This window comes from Ixodes scapularis, unplaced genomic scaffold (assembly GCF_016920785.2).
Source record: "Ixodes scapularis isolate PalLabHiFi unplaced genomic scaffold, ASM1692078v2 PGA_scaffold0__279_contigs__length_252992795, whole genome shotgun sequence".
NCBI lineage: Eukaryota > Metazoa > Arthropoda > Arachnida > Ixodida > Ixodidae > Ixodes > Ixodes scapularis.
In genome coordinates, this window is record NW_024609835.1 from 11,311,165 (window position 1) to 11,325,059 (window position 13,895).

General features: G+C 51.0%; 1 protein-coding gene across 4 annotated transcripts in view; it reads left to right on the forward strand.

Moving 5' to 3' along the window:
- The first annotated feature begins 2,371 nt into the window (after positions 1 to 2,371).
- LOC120846867 (C2 domain-containing protein 2) overlaps positions 2,372 to 13,895 on the forward strand; it is a 170,554-nt gene continuing 159,030 nt past the window's right edge. Inside the window, exon 1 of one of the 4 annotated variants that reach the window (XM_042289321.1) lies at positions 2,372 to 2,968. In XM_042289321.1, the coding sequence (XP_042145255.1) occupies positions 2,474 to 2,968 (495 nt within the window). In that variant the 5' untranslated portion in view covers positions 2,372 to 2,473. The remainder of the gene's footprint in view (positions 2,969 to 13,895) is intronic. The other 3 variants (XM_042289295.1, XM_042289301.1, XM_042289344.1) reach the window with 3 other exon arrangements.

The window sequence follows — 13,895 nt, forward strand, 5'->3', positions numbered from 1 at the left end:
CGCTCGCGACCTTGTCGAGTCAGTCTCGCCCCAGCGCTCGATCCTGCGGTTTCGCCGACTTCGACGCCTGCGACGCTCTGTTATTATCCTTTGTACTCTTTTATTTTTTTGGCACAAGTTCGCCACATTAAACGTTTATTTCTTTCTGTTTATCTATTGTTTTTAGTCACCACCTGTGACAATATATCTCCACGAAATTTACCAAGAAACACAGAAACACTCTACCACCGCATCCGTTTGAACGTCGCCTACACGAATAAACGAAGATATAAGTATGGACACATTTCAAGCCCGAATTGCCAACAGTGTCTCGTGGAAGAAGATCTAAACCATATTTTTTCTAGTTGTCCCAAATATAATGAAGAGCGCTTGACACTATTGACCAGGATTCAACAACTTACCAGCGAACCATACGGTTTTGAGAAGGTCTTAGGTGCCTGGGAACAACAACCGCATCAACGAAGGGTGTTAGATGCATTAATAACATTTCTTCACACGACCAATTTGATTGACCGATTGTAAATAATCTTGTAACACACCGACTTTAATCTTGTAACATGCCGACTGTATATAATCTTGTTAAGATATCGATTGTAAATAATCTTGTGACATAACAAAAAGAAATACAATCACGAAACGTGAGCTGACCTCGACACAATATGAACACACATTCGTTCACCTTTTCAATATACAGACTGTATAAGGAATCTGTTCATTATATATACGATTTATGCTAAGACTGAATGTGTTGAACATACAATGTGATTAGAACCTTCCTGTGCGGTGATGTATGAGTGTCCTCCCCTGTTACTGTACAAGTCTCGTGCTGTACCTTGATTGTTCTACACCGGAACTTTGGCTTTTGTATAGCAACCCATAACGTATGCCTTTTTAGTGATATCTTCCTTTCTTTTCCCCTTCCCATGCTGAGTAGCCAGCCGGAATGCATTTTCTGGCTAACCTCTTTTGCATTTTCCCAAACTAATAAAAAAAAAAATAAAAAAAAAAGACCGGGGCGCGTGCAACGTCGGCGAAGCGACTTTCGTGCACGGCGAAGGATTCTTTGCTCCTCGCGTGATCGATCTGGGCGAAAAGCGGCGCGGCGGCAAGTGGAAAGCAGTCGCGCAACTCTGGCTCCCGTAACGCTCATTCATACTGGAAGCGGATCCGCGTTCGCAAAGCGGTTGTGAACGTGGTTGTATAAAGATCCAGTACAATTGCACGCGCACTCGATGACATTAATACAACCGCGTTCGCAACCGCTTTGCGAACGCGGGTCCGCTTCCAGTGTGAATGAGCGGGTAGGAAGCCTCTACAGGAACTCTAATGGGACCGACCAAGCAACGTTAAAAGCTCCAGTCACTGGGCCTTTTTTTTTTTTTTTGGTTCATGTGCAGCGACGATAGAACACGAACAGAAACATCACCAACACCGTGATGGTGCCCTTTTGACGCCGTCTGATTGGTCCTATCGGCTCGTAGCGTCGGCCGCGTCTGAACTTAAAACAAAGTATAGACACACGAAAAAAAAAGTATACTTTTTCAGGGTTTGGCAAGATGTAGCAAGTAACGTAATTACGTCACCCGTTATTCGTAATAAGTGGCGTATGTAACACGTTACTGTTTCAAGAAAAAAAAAGTGACTAGTACGTTACCACGTCACCGAAAAAGTAACGCGGCATTGGTAACGCCGTTACTTGTAATGCGTTTCAGCTAACACTGCTTTTTATCTATAATGATAAAGGTAAGGTGTTCGTTTTATTTCCAAGTACTGGCCGATTCACACGACGGACCGAATCGCGATTTTCGTCCGCGGACCGTGCGCTAGGCGACGTCACCGATTCCTGTGATCTGTGACTCGTCCGGGGACGCGCGGTAGTCAAGCGCCTGTTCACAAGCGGATTTTTGGCGGGAGATTGGCTTGAAAAGGTTTTACACAAGCAACAGTAAATGTTTGTTTTGCAAACAATATTTTAAAAAAAAAATAAAAAAAAATGGCGCATTGTTGTGTTTTGCGCCTTCGCTGGTTCATTTTGTAGCGCGATTCTTGGATCCACACGTGAAAAGAAGTGCAGAAAGTTTGTTCGGCTGACGCGACGCAGGTTTCGGTACTCCTCCGAGCGCGGTCCGGCAAACCGCTAATTTAAATCGCGCGCGCGCGGGTAATGAATAGAGGCAGTGACACGACTAAGGACATCTAGGGTCCTCTCGTGGCGAAAACACAAAGCCTCGTAGCTCCGACTCCGAAGCGCGCCCAACACCATATCGTTTCCGTCCGTATACACGAATAATTATTTCGATCCCTCCATAGATGGCGCCACCAAATGGGCCGGCGCCGGTGCCTCATAGCAGAGCAGCAGAGAGGCGGCGCTGCGATTCATCGTGTTTTTGCGGCGGGCGGCGGCGCGAAGGCCGTTTTCCGGCGCGCACAAGACGCATTCGTTCCGGCCGGTCGACACGGCACGGCCTTCGCGATGGCGGAAAGCACGAGCGAGCTGGTCCTGCACCGGCTCAACGCGGCCTGGGCCGGCGTGCACGAGCGGCTGGCGCGCTTCTTCTACACCGACGACTCGTACGAGATGGTGGACGTGCTCAACGTCATGCTGCTGTGCTGGGCGATCGTGGGCCTGCTCGTGTACTTCGTGGGCACCGTGCTCACGAACCGACTGGGCCGGGCTCGGGTCCCTGCGCCGACGATCAAGGCGACCCCGGACGACGGATTAGACGACGTCGAGGGACCCGTCGCGTCGCAGCGATCCGCCACGGCACAACTGGGTGCCGCCGCGCGGAGGAGCCAAGCCGAGGTGTTGACTTCTTCGTTTCCCGTGCACGCGACCGGTTCGGACCCGGACGCGGTCCTGTGGACGAACCGGATTCTTGCCTGGCTGCTGGGACGCAAGGAGCATCAGTTCGTATCCGAACCCTGGATCCAGGCACTGAACGAGAAGCTCGCCAGGTCGCCTTCCAAGGTAAGCCGGCCCCGCGTCGCTCTGCCCGAGTCGGCATCTCAAGTTTCACGTCGGTCCGTCCGTGCGCACTCGCGATGCCACCCACGCACGTCTCCAAGGCGTCGTGAGATAAAATCGGCCCTTTGAAAGGTAGCAGAAGCGGAGCTTATCTCTTGGTCTCGGCGAATCCGTAGTTTGCACGAACATGACTGCGCTTAATTTTTTTTTTTCTTCTTCTTTTTCAAAGAAATAGCGTGACTATGGCAGTGGCAAAGTCTCAGTTATTGAAAAAGAGATACTCGCGTTCCCGCGCAAGTTTCTTGTCCGGTATTTTATTATTATTTCGAATTTGCGGGACTGCGCTGCTACGAAGGCGAGTATGGCGTGCCTCGCATAAAAGCGCCGTCCGAAGTACTACGTGCTCCGGAGAGCGACCGTCCCGGCATGCAGGCACAATTTCTGCAATGCGCTTTCTACCCATACCTCGACCGTGTCATTCGATTCTTCCTTTGCCTCGGCCGAGTACGTGTCACAATGCTGGTAGAACTTGCTCTTCTTCGTGAAGGGAGTTCGATTTGCGTGCTTCGAGGCCAGTCAACTCGGGGCAGCGATGAACGATAAGTGTGCCGGGTTGACCGGTCTCCACTATCAGGAGTTGCGGGGCTCGGATTACCGACAAAAACACAAAAGCATAACAAAAAAAAAAAAAGGTTTTTAACATTTTAGACTCGATTGAATATGAGAGCGCGACGCGTGCGGTCACGCGGTCGTGTCCGCTTGCGTCGCCTAGGCAAGACAGGCTAGTGTACTGACCTTCCGCACACCGTACCTACCTTCGCCGAGAAACCTTTGCGCGCCGCAAGCGGCAAGTTGCCGGCGATCGTTGCCCACCTTGCTGAGTCTTCCCAACCGTTTCTGACGTGCACCTCCCGTAGGAGTGCAATGCTTTCCTGTATTGAAAATCGCAGTCTCAAGGATACTGCCGACGTCGGGCTCAAGACGACCGCCAAAGCGGCTACAGCCGCCCTCCTGGGAGCCGCCATTTTCTAATTGTGCTTTTATTGGCTTTAGCCAACTTGTCGCGCCTCACGGATCCTGCTCGGAAGAGCGGAAACCTTCTTTGTATACGCGCGCAATTTACGAAAAAAATAGCGCACGCTGAAATTTCGCACGCAAGGCGCAAACTGCGGTTTGCATTCCACGCATGCGTAGTGGCGACGACGATATTTGCATACGCAAACCTTTCGCATACGCTATTTTACAACAGCCTTTTATGTTGTTCGATGAAGCGACATTCGATGAAAAGTTCTCGGTCGATACGTCTTCTACTAAATATCTTTCTTAGGCGAAACGCGGTTCGTTCAAACGTTGAGTAAAACGAAAATAATCCCCGGAGAAGATGAACAAAGGACAAACACAAATCTCCAAACACAACTATACCCGTTTTCACCTCAAGAAAACAGTAAGTTTTGCGCATTGTTCATACGCCGCGCGAAATAGTTCTCGCCAGATTTGTTTGTCGGAGGCACAGGCGTTGCTTTTGGCGTTTGAAACGTGTACTCCTTGATAAGATAACGTGTATCCACTCTAAAATGCTAATAAATATATCTTAAATCTCCACCTAAAGCTGAAAATTAGTAATCATCCGCGAGAAGCCGGACTTTTTTTCCTATGGTTCTTGAGGTGAAAACAGGTATAGGTGACTGGTGCGCGACCAAAAAAATCCGCCTGGTCCTGGTGTCGAACCAGAGACCTCTCCATTTCCAGTGGAGCGCTCTACCAACAGAGCTAACCAGGGGCTAGACGTTAGAACGCATTAATGCGAGGGCGTCAGCAAATTGGGCAAGAATGACAGCTTTGTCGTCGTTCTTGTCAATGCCAATACGTAGTTCAAGGACTAATTGATCAAAAGCCATTTGATGAACTATTGTTCAATGAAATGTCCTTTGACGAAACATCGTTCGCTCAGTCGTTCTTCGATTAAATGGCAGTGGAACAAACCAAAACACCCATGTTTTGGTTTGGTGACGGGAGACCCTCTTCGTGTTCCGATTGGACGCGCGTCTGAATGAATTACCCTCGGTCACGTTGTGTCGACCCCGACCCGTTGGCGGGGTCCGCGTCGTGCCCTTTTAGTTCGCTCCACAGTTGCACCGGGGGAATAATTAAAGCGGCGGCGTCTCATTCAGCCACGTGCAAGCCCAAATATAGTGAACGAAACTAAAATACATTGCGGGAGGTAGCGGTTGCCCGTGGCGCTCGGAGTAGGAAACCGGCGCTACAAGGTCGCTCCCGCACGCATCTCCCTTTCTGTTTCCTTCGCGAGATTCGCTTTCGTTTTTCCGCCTCGAACGCCGTGCTGCTGCTGCTTCTTTAGAGGACGGAGGAAAAATTCTGTCCTGCCGGTCCGACTGCACAAGCAAGCAAAAAAGAGGGAGAAGACTTTCCGCATCGGCTGTCCGACCCTGTTGATCCGATAAAACAATCCTGGCCGCGAGACCAGAATAGCGATGTTCGGGCCAATAAGCTTTCTAAAAAAACAGTTGTTGTTCTTTTGGATGAAGCTGTTGATCTTTCAACCGATCAGAGGCGGCTCTTTCACGTGGCGTGTGCTCACCGCCTATAAAGACATGCACATGACGTGCGCTCACATGACTCGGGCGTTTTGTTTGAGGTAGCTGATTGCATAGCCAGGGGGGGGGGGGGGGGGGGGCATGGGGCCCGGCCCCCCCCGTGGTCCAGCCGAACTGAAGCGTGTAGCCGAATTGGAGTGCTCTAGCCGAATTGGAGATTCTAGCCGAATTGGGCATCCAGCCGAATTGGAGCGTTCCAGCCAAATTGGTCTGGTCAGCCGAATTGACCCGTCAGCCGAATGGACACTTCAGCCTGATTGGGATGACACCGAAACAAAATTCTGGCTACGTGCCTGGTCTATACATATAGGTACGCTTTTGCGTAACGCTCTGCATGTAGTTATATCTTTTCTGTTAAGAAATCAGAAATTTCTTCCAACGGAAACTCGTGATCTATTTACGTTGCGTATTGACTAAATACGGAGGTATTTAGCTCGTTCGTACGAGGAACGTTTACACGACCACGCTGTTTTCACCGCGACTCCCACTGTGTCTCGATCGATATGCTCCCGAAGGACAAGCGACGAAAGGTCTACATTTGTACGAATGTTTCGAATTATAGATGGGGACTTTTAGCAAATCGTTACCCTGTTCCGCGTGCCGCACTATCCTGGAGCCTTTGGGGCAGCATGCATGGGCGTACCAACCGGAGGGGGGGGGGGGGGGGGGGGGGCAAGGAGGCGCTTGCCCCCCCCCCCGCCCCCTCCAGTTTTCAGAGTGGGGGGCAAGGCATGTGTTTTGACCCCCCCCCCTCGGAAACAGCCGCCGCTGGGCAGGTCAAACACTGGCTGTTGGCGCCCAAGGAATACCAAAGGCACCGCCCCCCGTCAGAAACAAGTTGGTACGCCACTGGCAGCATGCTTTTAAGCGCGCGCTCTGTGGGCACGGTATCGCTCCGAGCACGTGCTTAGACGCATGTTTTAAAGTTTCCAGTAGTGCGGAACACGGTAACGGTTTGCTAAAGCCTGGTTCAGACAGTTTCGTTTGACTGCGTTTGACTGCGTTGCGGCAGCGAGAAACCAGGACATCCCTGCAACTTATATCGCGTGCCAAGATGATTCCTTAAATTCGATTCCACGCTTCTTACGAAGCACAGATGTGCCGGTGACTCGCTTTCGGTTCTCGACGCAACGCAGTCAAACGCATTGAAACGCAAGTGTCTGAACCCGCCTTAACAGTCCCTATTGCCTCTTGCGAACGCGAGAACAAACAAAATCAAGGGGTTATTTTTTTCTTCTGTTTAGCTGACGGCTTAGCTGTTTTGCTTCTTGTACCGTATCCATATTCTAGCTTAATGTCGGTCCACACTTACTCCAAACTCTAAAAGTGAGCAGAAATGTAACGCGTCACGCTTGGTGTGAAGTAACGCTCTCATTTTCAGGCTCGGCAACGTGAGGGAGTAACGGTACTTGGCTACTTATTTTAAAGCGCACACACAGACGATACGATGCTCCAGGGTACCACGTTAAATGAGTGCGTCTCGCTCCTTCGTGCCCGATGTCCGGTTCTTCAGAATGTTCGATCAGCACTCGGCCATGTTCCCGCTCTTGCGGCTTGGAGCGAGCCCATTTGGCGTCTCTTTGCACGCTTCGACCCGTCGAGAGAGCGGCGCACGAGGAATCGTCTCGGCGGGCGCTTGCCATTTCAAATCTGCGCCCAGGCCTCGAATCATGGCGGTACTCAGTTCAGCGCAGCTGCCGAGCAATCGTTCCCTTTTTTTGTTGCTCGAAATCGTAATCAGCGGAGCCTTCCATTTGCCGTGCAGTGTCAGGTGGTTCGCGACGATTCATCACGCTTCGCTCTATGCGGCAAGCCTTCGTGCAACCCAGTGGGCTTTTTTTTTTTCTCTCTTTTTCTTTAATATTTGTTGCGCGCCCATAAAAAAAGAAAGTGTATGTGTGTGTGTGTGTGTGGGGGGGGGGGGGGGGGGATAGACAGAGGTGTCAGTAGCTGCAGGAATTATGTACATTTGGGACGAAACATATTTGATTACTTTTCTTAGTATAATTCTGAAATTCAAGAGAGTACCCCCGGGGATCGAGATACTCTAAAAAAAAAAAAATGAATAAATAGTTGGTTTTAAGCCTGTGTTCCCGCTCACACAATCTCCTTTTTTTTTTTTTAATGTAGAAAACATTTTTGACAACATTTGGGGGAGGGGTGGATACAGAAATAGTTTTGACAAGAAGAGGGGGTGACAAAAATAATATCATAGAAAAATACCGTTAAGTCACTGAAAGCATGCAACAGTTATAGCATAAGCACCCATGCACCCAACGGTATTGCTGAAGAAGAAAAAAAAAAAACAGGAACAGGAATTTGCAGGGGCCTTGCGTTTCATCGTTGTTTCTTGTTTCCCCGAAACGCGAAGATCATAGCGTGCGCGTTTCTTTTCGCTCTCGCGCAGTCTACGTGCCGTGTTCACCTTCGTCGGGAATGATCTTTCGGGTTTCGATCGAACATCACCGCGTGGCACCAAACCCAACTTGGCCGAACGCTCGATGATATCCTGCTCGAAGTACCAAAATCACCTGTGACGGAAAAAAAGTCTGATCGACGCATCTGCTGTTTTCCCGGCCAATCACAGTACAACGAGTTCAACCCAAATTTGTACGTGACGCGTTACAAATAACGCGTTCCTTAGGTTCAGAAGTGGAAGCTCCTCCCAGGTCTTTCCACTTTAGCGGAGCGAACGCTGGAGAGGGGCTCGCCTCCTTTTTAGCGTTCGCTCGGTGCGAACAGGTGAGAGGAGCTTCCCATGAACGCTTCACCTGTCACTATTTTTATTTATTTACAGCCAATCTGTTTATGGCTACGGTTCCGTGCATTTTTGGTGTGCGTCAACAAAAACTCAGAGCGGGCTCCCACCTTCCTCTCTTTGTCGTCGTTCGGAGCCCCGCTTGCGTGCTTAGTTTCCTTCCGCCGGGTGGCGGTCCCCCGTTGCGCGTGTCTAGTTTCCCCCGGCTCCTCGGGGCGGCGGTAGTCCTCGCCATGTGTGTGCGTGCCTTTCGTCACGATGACCACCGATCGAGACATTAAATGGGTTCGTACCTTCATTCAAAATTCTGCCACGTCTGCGCCGTGCGCTAAACAGCTTCGCTTGTCATCCACCTTCAGAGAGTGGAAGGGCTCACGATTTTTTTCTTTTGTAGCCAGGTAACGGTCTCGTTACTTTTGTAGTGAAGGAACGAGTAACACATTTTCGTTACTTTTTTGATGAAGTAACCAGTATAGCGGTACTTGTAGTTACTTCTCACACCCAGCACGTGCTTGTAATTTGCGCGACGAGAAAACGCTCGATAAACACTAAAGAAGTGAGCTCCGGGTGTGACCGCATAGCCAAAGGTATTCCTGAATGAACGCTTTAGCGAGCGAGGAATTCTCAAAGACGACACATATTGAAAGCGGCTACTGACTCGTAAAAAAACGACACATTTGAAAGTAAAAAGAAGAAAAAAAGACAGTTACTTTGAAGCCGAGGTAACGCTTTCCTTTTGAGTCGCAGTAGTGAGTAACGAGGAACTATATTTATTTGTTCTATTTGAGTAACGTGTACATGTGTGGACTTTAGCCGTCGACAGTCTCCACATTGGGAACCAGCAGAGAAACAGAAGGCGGCTGTCTCTGCCAGATCAAAAACATTGTTGTTGATGATTAAAAAAAAGAAGTAAATAAACGGCGTAGCGAGGGCCGCAAAATCTGTTTCATCAATGTCATTAATAATTGTCGGTGTCTGCCCGCACCAGGTGTTGGCACTGCGCGTACTCCAGGAACCGGACTTGCTCGAAGTGCCGACAGATGCGTCACCGCAACGCCGTGACGTCAGCGCCGGCGCGGTCTCTTCGTGTCGCCATCCTGAAGCGTTCGTGTCACCAAACAAAATAAGGAGTTCCGTGTTGCGACGCCGCTCCCTTCAGCTTCGAACAACGACGAAGACAACGAGTGCGAGCACTTTGCGTTTTTTATTTTCTTTCACTTCGAAGGTCTCCGCGGTGGAAGTGAAGCCGGCAGAAAAAATGGTTAGCGTAAGAAATACTTGCCACCTGGTGTTGTGTTCCTCTAAGGGTCGGGTTAAGGGCCAGAAGTCCGACGAATGCGGATCAAATGCTTAGGAAAAAGGGGTAAAAAAAGATGAACAGAAAGTGCAAAAATGGGACGAACAAAATTGCGCGTATTTTTCTTCGACAGCGCTACCGCGCGTGCATCAGAGGCAGCTGAAGTTGCCCACTCGCGCGGGTAGCCTTTCCAGTTAAGAGTGTACAACGTGGCTTTCACCGACGTCGCACTATCTACCATCGTGGTGGTCTTGCACCGAGCGCGTGCTTCGTGCAGTGTATGAGACACTACCGAACTCCTCGGCAGGAGCGGATTCACCAGGGTGGGGAGTTTGCGTCGTGTGCGAGCTTCGTGCGCGTCCTCCCCAGTTGGCTTCCGAGCGCGACTTCTCGAGCAAACAAAGCACCCGACGGAGCTCGAGGCTTTCGCGCCCGTGGGTTTCTTCTCAGCGGGCACAACTCGTAGCTCCTCTTCCCGCTTCGGCGGTGGCTTCCGCGTTTCAGTCTACGATTCTCGGCTGCGATAGTTCGATAGATGGGCACCTGCGTTGACGGTTCACCGATCACGAACCTACAGCACCCGATGAAATGAGCGTCGCGCAATTCTTTTTTAGTTGCGGGGGGGTGCGAGCCCGAAAAAGACTCGCGACCAGCTCGAGTGATCCAGTTTGATTGACAGCTTTGCCCTTCGTGACGGCTTTCCTTTGACGCTCACACTACTCCGCTTGATTTCCGCGTTGTCGTTCTTATCTTTTTGGCAGCGAAGCTCCCCCCCCCCCCCCCCCCCCCCCCCCAACCTGCTTCCTTTGAAAACGTATACAAGCGTATCGGACTGCATGAACTAGAATATGGGATGGGCAATTTCCTTTATTAGACGCATGTTCTGTCCCTCTCTCGCGCGAGTGGCCCTCACGGACGCAGGAAAACAGCGATATTTTTCCTCCGCGAAGATAAGCCAGCGTTTTGGTCACCCGGCCGACGTTCCGCAGTTTTGCTTGCTCGACTACAAGTAGGTTATTTGTGCGTTTGTGTTGGGCCAGAGTTGGTGACGCTTAAAGGAAAAGGGGTAACTGTAAGGTGCGATCGGGCGCTGGCGAGCTGATGGGCAAACGTGTCGAACCCCGAGACAAGACGATAGAACTTTGCATCCTGTATGACATGTCTGCGAATCCCTTTGTCGCCCGAGTGTAAAAAGGCCCTGTACCTTATAGACCAGCCACGAGAGCTGTATGCTCCCGCGTCGCTCGTCCACCATCCGTGAATCGGTGGTGTACGCGAGGGGGAGGTTGTCGGGCGAGAAAAACGAACATTGTTTTTCGAACCCCGAAAATGAACTTCGTATTGCCGAGAACGGCACCCCTCGGATAGCGTTTCCAGCGTAGCGCCCCGAAGGAGCGCTGCAGAACAGGAGAGAAAGGAAGCAGGCCATGCCTGCTTATGCCGAATGGCGTCCACTCGTACGTATCACAAAACGAGTCTTTTTGCTTCGAATCTCGTAAATTCCCCGCAGCCTATACATTGTTTTACGGCTATATTCGTGCGGGGGTAGAGCACTCAACAATGCGTAGTTTGTTTGCGCTCAAGAAAACCCTGCACTTTTTTTATATGTGTGTCTACTCGAACGGGCGAACACTGGCGAGTGATAGAAATTGAATCCAGCTATAGATAATATTTTTGACTTCAGATTTCCTCCTGGGAACGAGAGCCAAGTCCAGCACGACGACGAACCTTGCGTGGCATCGTCGTGTACGTGCTTGAACTCCGAAACAGAGCGAGTCCCGTGAGGACAGATATCGAGGCGCTCTTTCTTGCGCCTTTCCCTGAAATGTGGCGACGGAACGTCGGTCGGTTCTCCCAGTTGGTCTCCTTTTCACGGCCGCACACGACGACTACCCGATCGGAGATTCCAGAGTCTATATAGACTCCCGAGGCTGTTAGAAGGCTGGGGCCGGTACTTTTTTGCACCCTACGATAGAGCGCGGAGGACACGGTATATACACGAACGCGCTAATGACGTCACGCTGCTGTGGTGGCGCTGCCGTCTGCGCGACGGAGGCGCTTCGCCTCGAGCGACGCTGGTTTCTGCCCTTGCGCAATGCCCGCACCCGGTGATGTAGCACGCAGTGGTGGTGGTAACGCTTTAAAAGTAACGGCGTTACCTGCAACCCGTTACACTTAGTGTAACTTACTAACGTAGTTGTTACATCTTTAAAACCGGTGACATAACTTTCTCACTTATTTCGAGTAACGGGTAACGTAGCTACGTTACTCGTTACACCTTCTTTCCAAGACTTAAAATAAATGAAACGAGTTTTTTTTTCGTGTTTTTAGGTGCCAAGTGTGTTTTAATTCTCGCACTCATTCCAGATACCTTCAAAATGTTGTCTCTCTTTCCCCACGCAAACACTTTAGAAAGAACCTCAACGTCCACGCACTTTGTCCCAGTGTGCCTAATGATGCCAGCAATATCCCGTTGGTTTTGGTGGTGGTGAACAAGTTTTATTCGGAACCAGCAGTTGGCGGTAGCCCCTCCACACGCAGGTGGTGGTGACTACGCGCCACGCGGTACGACCCCCTCGGCTATTGCCCTCCCACCAGCCCTCGGCCCCGGGCGCGCCCCTTTTCTCTCCGGGGCCGAGAGGGGGAGCCCATTGGACCTCGGCGAGCTCCCTCACCTCCCCGATCGTCCCTTGCCCGTTGCCTCTCTAGAGCGGTCGTGATCAGCCGGACGGCCCTACGCTGAACCCCTAATTCACAGCGCCGCGTCTTCGAACTGCGGGGGAATCGTCGTCTTCTCGCTTGCCTCTCTTGGGTTGAGTTCACAGTCCCACAACAGGTGCGACGCGGTGACCCTCGCCTTCTTACAAAGTCCACAGGTGTCGTCCGCGTAAAGTCCTGGATATTATGTGTTTAGCTAGCACCGGTGTTAATAGCGACCCTGTCTGTAATTGTCTAAAAATCACCGCCTCCTCACGTTTTAGCTCGGAATGAGGGGGAGCTACTACTCTCCTTCCTAACCTATACCACTTCACTATTTCGTTATACGTACTCATGCGGTCCTTCGTACTAAACCACTCTCCACCACTTGAGACTGTCCCGTATGTCGCCGCCCGGTTGGTGAGTCCTCGCGCTGCGACGTTGGCCGTCTCGTTGTGGTTGGGACTACCGTTCACCGACACCTCACTGCCCATGTGGGCCGGGATCCACTTGATCACCACTGCACGATCACGTCCTGCCGTTGTGGCCGCTCGCAAAATGCGAGCCGCCGCACCACACACCCTACCCTTTGCAAAACTAAGCACTGCTGTCCTGGAATCACTGATCACCGTGTCGCAGCCTGGGTCGGCCACAGCTAGAGCTATGGCCACTTCTTCCGCCTGATGCGATTCATAAGCCCAATGCGAATAAAGGCAGTTCGTATAACCTTTTTAATTCCGAAATGACAAGTAACGCAAAAGTAGCGTGCTTTACTGTTTATGCGCAACGATAACGCGTTTCCTTTATTTTGAGGTAACGTAGTTTGGTAACCTTCTTCTTTTATTTTGAAGTACCGAGTGACGTGTTTCGTAACTTTTTTTTTCAGTAACGCCGGCAACATTAATATCGCGTGACTACACGTAGCAGCGCCGTCTGCCGTTCATCGGGACGTCAGCGCCTCGTCTTGCGAAGAGTCTGCGTGGATCGCTTCTCCGATAACCCTACTCGATATCGATGCGGCAGATATTAGAGAGTTTTAGTAGATCGTTCCGATACCCCCGATAGCCCCGATAACGATGCTATGCGTGCGCAAGGGAGGCGGTGGCGGAGTATCGGGTATCGTTATCGGAGTCATGGGAACGATCTACTAAAACTCTCTATTAGTTGGGTGCTTCGGATGAACCATCCATGGTCACATCCAGGATGAAAACGGCGTGTCTTTCGAGCAGCCGACCTCCGGCGCGCGTTTCACGCCTTCCGCCGTGCTTTGGAGTACGCGCGCGCGCGCTCAAGATACGCGAGGCGCCGAAGCGCTGTCGAAGGTAAGGAACCTCGCGCTTTGAAGCTCCTCCCTGCGTCCTTGGGAGTGACCAGAACGAAATCATTCAACGCCCCTAGAACATCCTATTTACAGTTTGCAGCTGACGGTGGATTCCTGGTCAACCGTGGACTCCTCGAACTCCCCGACACAAAATCCCCGAGCTTTGGTCGTGGTGTCAATTACCCGCTCCACGAAGTAAAAAGTCGTCGCGCTGGTTCCTCGAAGGAGGGTATGGCAACTAG